The sequence below is a fragment of the Podarcis liolepis genome (assembly GCF_965112155.1).
Source record: "Podarcis liolepis genome assembly, chromosome: 5".
Classification (NCBI taxonomy): Eukaryota; Metazoa; Chordata; class Lepidosauria; order Squamata; family Lacertidae; genus Podarcis; species Podarcis liolepis.
In genome coordinates this window covers 9,462,557-9,475,111 of record NC_139556.1, presented here as the reverse complement: position 1 = coordinate 9,475,111, position 12,555 = coordinate 9,462,557, and the positions used below count along the sequence as shown (strand labels likewise).

The following is a 12,555-nucleotide window of genomic DNA, read 5'->3' as shown; positions in this document are numbered from 1 at the left end:
TCTGTGGCATCACTGTAAGGGCAACTGATGGCAAGAATAATCCACCATCACATGCATTCTGTTTTCACCACTGTCATAACTGCACCCCTTCATTCTGCAGTTGTAAAGAGGGGTTCCTCAGTCGAATTCCCTTTTGCTGGAGACTCAAATGTCTGAACATTTTTTGGGTAGATCATAACTTCTTTCATGAGCCAGTGAGAACTTTCTATGTTTAGTGCTTTCTATGTTTTCTTAAGAGGCGTTTTACACAGTACCTCTCTATGCGTATACCATACAGGTGGGGAGAGGGAAGTAGGACTACAGTGCTGGACTCAACGCCCCCCCCCCCCAATACCCACATGTTCGGGATGTAAGCGCATAGGCTCTCCTTTCCTATGTCTTGCCTAATCTGTGTTACTCAGAACTGACTTAAAATTTATTTTAGACATAGAAGACTAGTGTGTCAACAGCTCCTCAATTTTAGGACCAAGCTCAATTGGCCCTAAATTGGCTGACCATAGCCCTCTTTAGGCATTGTGGCCCCTCATATAATGACAGGTAGAGTGTGGGTACGAAAATGTGGAAGCAAAAGTAGAAGTTATTAAAATGTAGTTTTAATAATCATGGAACATTATTCTTTAAGAGTTCACACTATGGGAAAACCACCACAAAAAGACTAACTATACTGTGTGTTGACTAGGGCTAATGCATGGCTGATTTTATGATATGTGAAAGTACCCAATACAGCAGCTTTAGGGGACAAGTGAAATCAGCTACCCCAAGAAAAGCAATTTGATAAAAAGATGAGACGACTTTGATTTTTCTACAGCAATCTCTCACCCCATCTCAGTTACCACTGTGTTCAGTATATATTGCGTTAAAAGCTTAATTACTGTATTACTACTGTGCATGAATGCTTCATTCATACAATTTAGCAAAACCAGTAAGGAAAAATCTAATCCTCTGCTATTTAAAGACATAGCAAACTATGAAGCTCAGAGAGAAATCTAGATAATTAATAGAAAGAAGGTTCAAAGATATTAAGTTTTATGAAAAGTTTAAAGAGATTTTTAAAAAACGATTTGCATGTTAAATTTATAATCCTACCTTTTATTGCAGCGTGATTCTGGATGAGTTACAAATAGTTCAAGACAATGAAAGATCCTGGTCTCTAGAAAGGACACCCCCCCCCCCCCGATAACCAAGGTATATACAAGACTACAATATGCCATATTGAGGCCATATTGCGACATTATGTCCTAAATTCAGGTCACGTATTCCTCAAACTATACCAGAAATATTTAACTTAACTCACCATTGTCATCTTCCTGTCTTTAAAACCAATATTCATTTCCTTACATTTCTCTGTGGCACGCTCCAATTTGTTTTTAAGATCAATGGCTTGTCTTAGATGTTCATCATTTATTCCAGCCCTTGTGAACAACTAAAAAATAAAAACCGCAACATTAGCTGACTTGGCATTCAAATACATGCCAAGATTTCATGCACATTTGGCATGCCATGGGAATTTGTAATACCGATAACTCGCAACTTATGCACATTTAATTTGTGTGCCATTCAGCTTCACACACCGCTGGTTAATAAAAAGTAAAGGTAGCCACCGTCACCACCAAACTCATATTAGGGAAATACATTTATTAGATGAGATGGTAAATAATGTGGGGGGGGGGTAGGATCTGGTTGTTTATAATGTTGTGAGCTTAGATGAAAAGATTGGCGGGATGCTCATCCAATGTGCAGATGACTCCTAACTGGGAGGGGTAGCTAATGCTGCAGAAGACAGAACTGGGATTCAAGATGACCTTAACTGATTGGAGAACTGGGCCCAAACTCACAAAATGAATTTCAGTAGGGACAAATGTAAGGTTCTGCACTTAGGCAGGAAGAACCAGCTGCAGAAATATAGGATGGGGGACACCTGGCTTGCCAGTAGTACATGTGAAAAGGATCTAGGGGTCTTAATAGACCACAAGTTGAACGTAAGTCAACAGTGTGATGCAGCAGGGAGAAAGCTAATGTTATTCTAGGCTTCATCAGCAGAAATCTAGTGTCCAGGTCAAGGGAAGTAATAGTACCACTCTATTCTGCTTTGGTCAAACCACACCTGGAGTCATGTGTTCAGTGCTGGGCACCACAATTTAAGAAGGATATTGACAAGTCTGAACATGTGCAGAAGAGAGTGATCAAGATGATAAAGGGTCTGGAAACTAAGTCTTATGAGGAACGGTTGAGGAAGTTGCTGAGACTGAGACTGAGACTGAGATGTGATATAACAGCCACCTTCAAATATCTAAAGTGCTGCAGATTAAAAAGCAAACCAATGTCTTCAAGTAACAAGAAATGAGATTCCAGTTAAACATCAGGAAGTACTTTATGACAGTAAGAGCTGTTCACCAGTGGAACAGACTCCCACAAGAGGTTGTGTATTCTCCTTCATTGGAGGTTTTTTATGCAGAGCTTAGATGGCCATATGTCATCTATGTTCTAGTTGGGATTCTTGGATTGCAGGGGGTTGGACTAAGTGACCCCTGAGGTCCCTTCCAACTCTGCAGTTCTGATTCTATGTACAGTGGTGCCCCGCAAGACGAATGCCTCGCAAGACGGAAAACCCGCTAGACGAAAGGGTTTTCCGTTTTTGAGCTGCTTCGCAAGACGATTTTCCCTATGGGCTTGCTTTGCAAGACGAAAACGTCTTGCGAGTGTTCCGATTTTTTTCCGCTCCCCCCCTTTTTCTAAGTCGCTAATAGCCTTTTAGCCACTAATCCGCTAAGCCTTTAATAGCCGCTAAACCGCTAATAGCGCTAATCCGCTAATAGGGTTGCTTCGCAAGACGAAAAAACCGCTAGACGAAGAGACTCGCGGAACGGATTAATTTCGTCTTGCGAGGCACCACTGTAATGCCAGTCCTCCAACAGCGACTTCCAAAGCAGAAGTATCTGACATCAAGAATTTCTAGAAAGGAAAGGCTTACCTAAGATTAACTATATTACAAGCATCCTGGAAACCACCCAAACCCTATTCTCTTCAATCAAAATACAACAGAGTAGGGGCCAAGTAACTCTGTCTTACCACCAGTGCTTACTTTTCCCAATCCAAAAGAACAATGACTGGCTAGATTTCCCTGTTGCATCTGATTAAGATCCTAGTACCAAGGATTACAATAAATGTCCATTTTCTGCCTTAGCAGAAACTGTAACGCTGACTGCATCATTAAGAAAGCGCACACACAGCATCTTCTCTCCACTAGGTTAACTTTTTGAATAGAAATTTATGAAAGCTTTTTAAAGCGTGAGATTATGAAAGTTTTGGTTGAAATCAGAGGAGATGGAAATAAAGGAATGTGTGACACCTCCCTCAAATACTGAACACAGCTCAGAAATAAAACATCAGTATGTTTGCAAGGCTCCAAGTTCACAAAAATTAATAATGCTAAATGTGCTTTCAATTCAAGAATGCTGAAGTTAGTGTAGAGCCCAGGGGAACTAAAATACCACATGAGCATATTAGCATTTTGACACACAGAGAATAAACAAAATACAATTTTGTTTTAATTGTCAATGGAAGAGTTTTTCCTCACCTGAATCCATGACTGTACAGAAGGCATGAATTTGTTTCTGATGAGCTTATAAGCATCTGTAGCGTTATTTATTATAGCTGTATTGTCTTCATTCTCCTGCAATTTCACATCTAGCAGGGGAAAAGAAGACAATGAGCAAATGCATATCAGATTCACAGAATGTTTTGGTACAGTATTAATTTATTTACTTATTTATTTATTACATTTATATCTCATCTATCCTCTAACCTCAAGGTGACATACATGGTTCTCTTCTCTTAGCAGCCTCCAACTTAGCAGGTTCGCCTAAAAGCAATAGGGTATTTCTCCATACAATCTCTCCTCCCACCAATCTGGTTTTATAATTCAGTGGCTGCCGCCACAAGAGTTTGGTGAGTAACTAGACACTTAAATAACTATTAGTAATACTAATACATCACCTTCAACACATTTCTCAAGGCAATGTACAAACTACAGTAAACAACAAAAAACAACAAAGAAAACAGCAGCAGATATTTTTTTTAAAAACAATATGAAGTAGACACCCATGGCAGAGCCCTATTCTGCTATGACTAGACACTTGAAATAAGGAAGATACTGAAAAACAGTAGAAAAAAGGCCAGATGATCTCTTGATAGGTCTTAATTTGAAATCTTCCAACTTTTTTTTCAAGCCCTACTTGCAAAAATCAACAGTCAGAGGAAAGCAGGCCAGGACAAATAGATTTCCCACCCAGGAACGGCAACATACAGTGGTACCTCTGGATACGAACGGGATCCGTTCTGGAGCCCCGTTCGCATCCTGAAGTAAACGTAACTTGCGACTGTGCATCTGCGCATGTCGCGTTTCCGCAAATGACGTCATTTTGAGCGTCTGCGCATGCGCAAGTGGCGAAACGCACTCTGTTACTTCCGGGTTGCCGCAGAGCGCAACCCAAAAATACTTAACTTGAAGCTACTTCAACCCGAGGTATGACTGTACTTATAACAGATTCTAAATACTTGGTTATTAGCTGACAAGTGAAGATGATCATTTAAACTTTAATTAAAAGCAGTGTATTGTAATTAATGATTACGTTCCACAGAATCCCAATACCTGTGGCTATTTCCAGATTGAGACTGTATTTATGAGATCCAAGACCATGGCTCCGAACAAAGGTGGCATAGTCATCTTCTCCACTGGCAGCAGCAGAAGTCAACTCAGAATTTAAAGAGTCTTCCATGCCTCCATTCTCCTCTACTTCGCTATTCAAGTCTTTTTTGTTACCAGCTTTCGGAACCAGAGAGATGGAAGGAAGGTCCTTGCTGCAGCAAGGCAGCTCATTATCGTCAAGGAAATCTGCCTGTTGAGCTGCCCTCTCCACAGAAGAGCAGGAAACAGTTTTGTCCAGTTCAGCCGTCCTCCAATTGACTGTTTCCGTGTCATTTGCCATGAAGTCAAAGGGATCCGGCATCAGAAGCTGAAAACAATTCTCCATCTCAGTCAGCACAGCTTCGATTTCTTGTGACATATCTGTCAAGTGGTGGTAGTTTTAAAATACTGCCATAAAAATACAGAAATATCACATACACTAAAATAAGTTTGTTCCCACAGAAGTTATTTTGGGACAGAGTTTAGACTACTTTTTGCCTATGAAACTCTTTCACAACGATAGCACTATATAAATGTTTTCATACGTATTGTTTTTTATCTTGTATTTTTATTATGTGAACCGCCCTGATATCTACAGATGAAGGGCGATATACCAATTTAATACATAATAATAATATAAATAAATAACTACTTTCCTTATTAAAATTACTAGTACAGTCGAACCTCGAAAGTCAAACACCTTACGAGATGAACATTTTGGCTCCTGAACACCACAAACCCGGAAGTGATTGTTCCAGTTTGTGCTTCCTGCAGCCAATCGGAAGCCGCACCTTGGTTCCCGAACATCTTGGAAGTCGAACAAACTTCCAGAATGGATTGCGTTCGACTTCCAAGGTACGACTGTATTGACATCTCCAAATGAAATTAGGACTAATGCACCACCATTTAAGGCACTAAACCGCACTCACCTGCCATTTCCCTCTCGGCTTTTTTGGCTTTTTCCTTGTAAATATTATCCAACCTTTTTTGTTTCTCTTCATCTCTCTTCCTTTCTGCTAGAGTTCTGGCATTTGTATCTTGAAAATCTACCTACAGAATCGTAGAATATATTTCATTATTTTTGCCATTGCTGAAAACGTATCGTGCATGTCAAGACAAATTTTCTTTGGTGGTCAACATCTGAAAGGAACAGACTGCACAAAATAATACTTTCAGATATTTCTAAAGAATCTGTTTTTGAGCTAACAATAAAAGCTTCTTCTCAGAAGCCTTCTTAGGGCAAATCTCACAGCAAGTCCTTACTAGAAGTAGCACAAGGTGATACTAATACAGATTGTGTTCTATGTGCATGGGAAGGGACACAGATTTTCTTAAGCCATTCCGGTTTAAGAATACTTACCTTTTTTGTTTCAAATACTTAAACGATGCAAACTTTCAGTAGAAACACACATCTAATGCAGGAAATTCATTTTCAGTGTCGTCTTTGTTAAGTAATAAGTATTTTAGTATTACCAATCAGTCTATGTGCAGCAGCACTTTAAAGTAATATAATATGGGTCTTTCGTCTACTTATTTATAAAGAACCATAGTTTTTTTTGTTCACATTTAATATATACACGTCTGCTAGCAATGAACTAAACATTTCCAACACTTTATTTGTATAAAGCCACTAAGCATTCAATCATAAAAGTGAATATTTAAGTACCTTTTTATTCTGTTTTAGGAAATGGAATCCTAGTGAAAGTTTCTTGTAGGCCTCTCCATATTTCTCATGCCACTCCTGTACAGATTTAATGGCAGCTCTTTTTAGCTTTTGTGCCACTTCAACCGGTGGGGGAAGTGGCTGATCATAGTCTGTTTCCACTGTGAGTTCCAAGAACTCTTGGAAGTTTGAAATGATTAAAGTCCTAAACTGATGGGAACGGGTGAAGAGTTCATCCACAACTTGAAATGCTGACAGCCGTATCTCTGCGTGCTCTTGATTCAGCTGTGTCATCAGCAAGTGATAAACGTGAGTAATATGCTCATCCGAGGACCTTTGGAAAAGTAACCGACATGATTAGCAAGAAAGCAAATACAGTACCATCAACAGTGAAGTTTTTTTGTTTTTTTTAAAGTAACACCCGGGACAAGAACAAAACTAATTCTCCCCAATTGCTTAACTTACTTCTGAACAAGCATGCACAGGATTGCACCCCCCGCTCCAAATAATAATATAAAGAACAGCGGACAGCCACCATGGAAATGTTTGTTTTTAAAAGAAAGATTCCCAGATTTGCTTTTTATCATATTCTTTTTAAAAGAAAGGTTCCCAAATTTGCTTTTTACAGCAGCTGGGATTCTTTATGCACAAAAACGGAAAGATGAAGAAGTTCCCACCAAAGAAGGATGGATAAGTAAAGAGAAGGACTATGTGGAATCGGCAAATTTAACAGTTAAAATAAGAGAACTCAACGACAATTGCTTTATGAAAGAACGGAAGCCCTTTTTGGACCATTTAAAGAAATATTACAGTATGATGAATTGGGGAGAAGGGTTTGAACTATAAGCAACAGAACTGGATGAGAGATTGTTGCGTTATTGTGATGATAATAAAAGCGGGGAGACAAAGTTCAGTAAAGGGGAGGAATGAAACACACCATGGAAAAATGGGATGGGAAGCGGGCAAGAAGAAAACAAATGTATTGGAATGATGTGAACTTTTTGGAAACTTAGTAAAAATATAGCCAAAAAGGAAAACAGAAAGAAGAGGAAGGAAAGCTTCCATGATGGACTTTGCAAAACTGGCCAAGCTGACAGGAAAAATCCAAAAGCAGCATGATCAAGGATTCCAAAAGGACTGGAGTAAAATGCAATTAACCATTGCAAGCAATTAACATCGCTAGTAGGGGTTGTCTGAAGATTTGTAATGAGGATTTCCCATTCTATATTTGTTTAAATTTTGAGTTATTCTGCAATGTGTGCAGTTAGAATTGGGAAACGTACAAAACGCAAGGATTATAGAGTAAAGGTTACCGTAATTTTGAAAGCCATGAGGCGGGAGGGAAGGAAGTCGATAGGCTCGAAAGAGCCAGGGAAGTAAAGTGGATAATAATGATGTGAATGTAAGCAGCAAGAATATTGATTGCAAAGTATTGGAAGACACAAGATTTACCCACACTGGAAGAATGGCAGATGAAGGTGATGGACTACATGGAACTGGCAAAAATGACTGGCAGAATCCGAGATAAGGGAGAAGAGGTGGTGGAAGAAGACAGGAAGAAATTTAAAGACTACTTGCAGAAATACTGTAAAATTAATGAATGTTAAAGGAATGTTGGATTGAAAATAAGCGGTATTGGTAAAAAGATTAACAAGAATATGTAAATACGGATTGACAATGGTTGAAAATATATAGTTATAATAGGTTAAGATATTGAGTAAAGATAAATGATAAGAGGGTAAGGATTTGCTGAATTAGCCATGTGAACTGGAATACAAAAAAGGGGGGTGTGAGGAGGTCAGGAAACAAGTAAATGAAATATAAGATATGAAAATATTGATTTCTTTTTAACTTTTTATGTATTTTGTCTTTGTATTTTTGTATCTCTTTTTCTTTTATTATTGCTATTCTTTTTTATTTCTTATTTTTCATTTTGTAACCTTTTATTGTCTGTAAAACTTCAATAAATATTTTTTAAAAATAACAATAATGATGTGAATGTATATTATTAAATGGAAATATTAAATAATAATATAAATAAAGGGGGGGATATTCTACATTAAGAGGTTCCTACTTGCACATCTTCTTCAGCTCCTTGAGCTTGGCGGGGTCCAGGCGCGGCTCCCCCGAAGTCGTGAGCTCCTCCACCAGCTGAGGCAGCTTGCCGTCCATTTCTGAAGGGGAAACCCGGCTGTCCGAGGACGAAGCGAGGGGCGCCTCGCTAAGGAAACGAAGCCGCGGCTCTCCGCTGCCCTGCGGGGCGGGCGTCGCCGGCGCCTCGTCCGGAGGCCATTCCTCCCAAGGCCGCTTTCTGCGCTGGGAGACGCAGGCCGCGGAAGGAGCCGGAGGAAGGCCTCGGCCTCTCCCACCCGCCGAGCCCGCCCCCTTCGCTCGCCTGCCCGGCTCGTCAGGCTGCTGGGGCGGGTTCCGTGAGAGGAAGGCGGGGAGGAGTCCGGAGGGGAAGGGAAGAAGGGAAGGGCTGCCCCCGCCTCCGGTCGAGCAGCGGCGGCCTCAAGGCAGCCGGGCTTCTGGGAGCTGCTGGAGGGCGAGCGCCGGGAAGGACGGCGGGCTTCACTTCAGCTTCGCACGGCTCGCCGGCTGCGGCTGTTGCCGGGCGGAGATGGTCGCGTCCCTTTATCGGCAACTTTGAGGCTGGATTACAGCCGCACGTTCTGTTTGGGCTGCCCTTGGTGCAGAAATTCCAGTTCCAGGAAGTTGGAAGCTAAGGCTGGTGCCCCACAATCAGTAATTCTATTGCTAAGACTGGTGCCCCCCAATCAATAATTCTGCTGCTAAGGCTGATGCCCCCTAATCAATAATTCTGTTGCTAAGGCTGATGCCCCACAATCCATAATTCTATTGCTAAGGCTGGTGCCCCCCTAATCAATAATTCTGTTGCTAAGGCTGTTGCCCCCTAATCAATAATTCTGTTGCTAAGGCTGTTGCCCCCTAATCAGTAATTCTGTTGCTAAGGCTGTTGCCCCCTAATCAATAATTCTGTTGCTAAGGCTGATGCCCCCCTAATCAATAATTCTGTTGCTAAGGCTGATGCCCCCCTAATCAATAATTCTGTTGCTAAGGCTGATGCCCCACAATCAAGAATGATGCAGGCCTTCCAAGCATCCCTATTTAACAGGTGCAGTCCCAGATTTGCAGAATCCATCCCGGTTTCTGATTTGTTCCCGGAATGCCCCGCTTTTCCTTAGGACGTCCCTATTTTCATCAGAGGACGTTTGGAGGGTATGGTAGGATGTCCCTATTTTCATTGGAGAAATGTTGTAGGGAACATCTGTATTCATCAAGGAAATGTTGCGAGGGTATAAACCAGATTGCGCAATGTCATAAATCGTGCTTGCTCTCAACTTACTCTCCATTGCTGCTCCCACACTTTCCCTCAGTCCTTCAGGCCCAAATCCCAATGGGGAGAATGGGGTGTCTGGACCAGCAATGAAACCTCACGTTGTACTGGCCCTATATTGCCTTATTGCATCGCTAGAGAAATCCTCCTGTGTTGACTCATGCTTGTTTGCAGGATAGTTAAACCAGACTTTCTTGTCCTTGATGTTCTCCATTGTGTTAAGACTGTGGCTCCCATGCCAGCTGGGGATGATGGAAGTTGTTATCCAACATTTCTGGAGAGCATCAACATTGAGAAAGTATTCTGACCGGAAGAGTCTGTGACCAGAAGGAGGAGTATCATCAGGAAGAGTGGAATAAATTTAATGATTATTTAGTTAAATTTGCTGAGTTAAACTAACTGAAAACAGCTTGCAGATACTTAATGGGATTAGGATTTTATTTATGTTAAGTGATGAATTAATATGTTTAACTCCATAAGGTGAAGATCTAAGGATGTTAATGTTTAAGTTAAATTTTATAAAAATTGGGATTTGGAAAACCGTTAAAAGGACATGCAATGAAATTCAACCAAGGGGAAGCGAGGAAGTCACCTAACAAAGTTACCGTAATAACTGTAATTTTCAATAAGGCTTATGATTTTTGTTTGTTTGTCTTGTGTGTTTGTTTGTTTATAATATTGTGAAAACTTATTTTTAAAAAATTGAGTGGGATGTGGGGGTTGTAGACACAATTCCTAGCCCATTGTGATCGATGATGGTTCCAGTATTGAAAAACGTCAAAGCAAGTTTTGAAAATAATAATCCTGTTGCACAGGAAAGGCACCCTGTGCTCCTTTAGGAGGAAGGGTGGAATATAGATTTAAATAAACTTAAAGGGTACATCTCATGTATCTTAGTGAGGAGCATATCGATTTTGAGCAGGAAGGGGCTGCTAAATTATTTGTATTTCGGTGCGTATCAAAGGCCAGTGCTGCTTCCCCTTTAAACGATGCTCACCTGGATTTCAGTGGAATATAAAGCAGAGTTCACAAATCTTCACCCACTTTTTTCCCACTGCAAATTGGCACTGAGTGGACACAATCTGAAGCAAAGAAGAGCAATCTTGAATCGTCTATTCATCGCTTCTTTTCAACTACAACACTATGCCACCCAGCCTGTTTTATCCCCAACAAGCATCTCAGGTTCCAAACTAACCACAGATGTCTTGCAGCATACCTGCTGGGGGAAATTTCAACATGTCAGTGAATGAGTATTGTCTCCTTAATCATGCTGCAATTCCAAACTCGTAAGAAGAAACTTGAACTTTTAAGTTATTCAGTCTTACTCTGGTGACACACAAAAACCTTCCCTTTGCTGCACCAGTATTAAAGATGGCGAATGGCTCCTGTCTCCCAGTTTCACCTACCCCAAATGCATGCAGTGGAACTGAATAGCACCAACTATTCTAAGAAATAGCTGCTATAATACACTAAGATACATGTTTTATACTTACATGGCACTGAGGTTAACAGCAGACCTTTAACTTGCAGTTTCTCCTTATGTTCTTGGTGCATGATTAATCTAAAATTCCTGACCCTTCAGGCCAAGGAGCACAATGTGCCTTCACTAAAATGCTTTAATTCTTTAAAAAATAGCAAAAACTTCTGCAGGCAGAGTTAGGGAGCCCATAGATCATAGCTGTCAACGTTTCCCTTTTTTAAAGGGAAATTCCCTTATTCCGAATAGGATTCCTCGCAAGAAAAGGGAAAAGTTGACAGCTATGCCATAGACAGCCCTCCAGATATTTTTAGACATCGGGGATAATGAGAGCTCTAATCCAGGAACAACTGGAGGGCAATAGGTTCCCTCACCTGAAAGTACTTTGTACATGGTCTTGCAAGCTTATGACAGAAATAATGGTGATTAAAAATGGCCTATAATCTTCACAGGTTCGTTCAAAAGCCCTGTTAAGTCATTCAGTAGTCCTTCACTCAGAGGGTTGTGTCTGCAAAGCTGGGTGTTTTAAAAACAAGAATGTAGCCAACTGTTATCTCTCGATTTGCGATTTGTTATAACAAATAAATCTCAAGAGATGCAGAGCAATTGAGCGAAGCCAGGCTGCAAGATAAGTGAAATTGTGGAATTTCGCCCCCTTTCACAGGCAGATGTACCTGGAGCAGTCCCCCTTCTCATTCTGTAAAATATTACATTGCTACAGTCCGTTCCCTCCAGCAGCAAATGTTGTTTCCCCCTGTGGGGAAACAATGTTTACCAGAGATGCTTCACTGCCAAAGAAACACCAGTTGAGCTCCTTGTTTTTAATTAACAGGTTTAAAATGGGAACTTTTAAAATCTTGAAACTTTAAAAGTGTTGAAATAATGAACTTTCACCCAAACAGCCGAATGCATAGCATTGCAATACCTGTGAATTCAATCATCTGAATTGCCAAAAAGAAAGATTTCAGCTAAGTTTTGGGTGACCAGCATTTGTAAACACAAGACTTGGACCTTTGAATGCAATAAATTTCAAAACTGTTTAACTCAGCCATTCTTCGTGAGTGTTTTCTGGCTTAGGGTTACATTCAGATCTGGGCTTGTGGCTTGTCTGACTTGAGACAAATCACAAGCTGCAGCCAAATATTAAGGCTAAAAATCAAAGCTGCATCAAGTGTGTTCTATTTGTTTAAATCACTGCTTGTCTATGATAATTAGAAAATCAAGTCTCCCTACATTAGTCTTTCACTTAGAAACATAGATTCTGTATTTAATTTTGTGATCATGTGAGTATCCCAATTCCACATCTAAATGTATCTCCTAGCCAATTCCTCACCCTTCCCAGAATTTTGAAGGTGTACTGGATCAAGTGT

General features: G+C 40.5%; 1 protein-coding gene across 2 annotated transcripts in view; it reads right to left on the bottom strand.

Annotated features, from left to right (window-relative positions):
* The window catches only part of UVSSA (UV stimulated scaffold protein A), a 51,363-nt gene extending 41,723 nt beyond the window's left edge, over window positions 1–9,640 (bottom strand). The window contains exons 1-6 of one of the 2 annotated variants that reach the window (XM_083503356.1): window positions 8,425–9,640; window positions 6,354–6,684; window positions 5,617–5,737; window positions 4,652–5,068; window positions 3,578–3,687; window positions 1,295–1,423 (exon numbers count right to left, since the gene is read on the bottom strand). In XM_083503356.1, the coding sequence (XP_083359482.1) occupies window positions 1,295–1,423; window positions 3,578–3,687; window positions 4,652–5,068; window positions 5,617–5,737; window positions 6,354–6,684; window positions 8,425–8,522 (1,206 nt within the window). In that variant the 5' untranslated portion in view covers window positions 8,523–9,640. The remainder of the gene's footprint in view (window positions 1–1,294; window positions 1,424–3,577; window positions 3,688–4,651; window positions 5,069–5,616; window positions 5,738–6,353; window positions 6,685–8,424) is intronic. The other variant, XM_083503355.1, reaches the window with a different exon arrangement.
* Window positions 9,641–12,555: the final 2,915 nt, after the last annotated feature.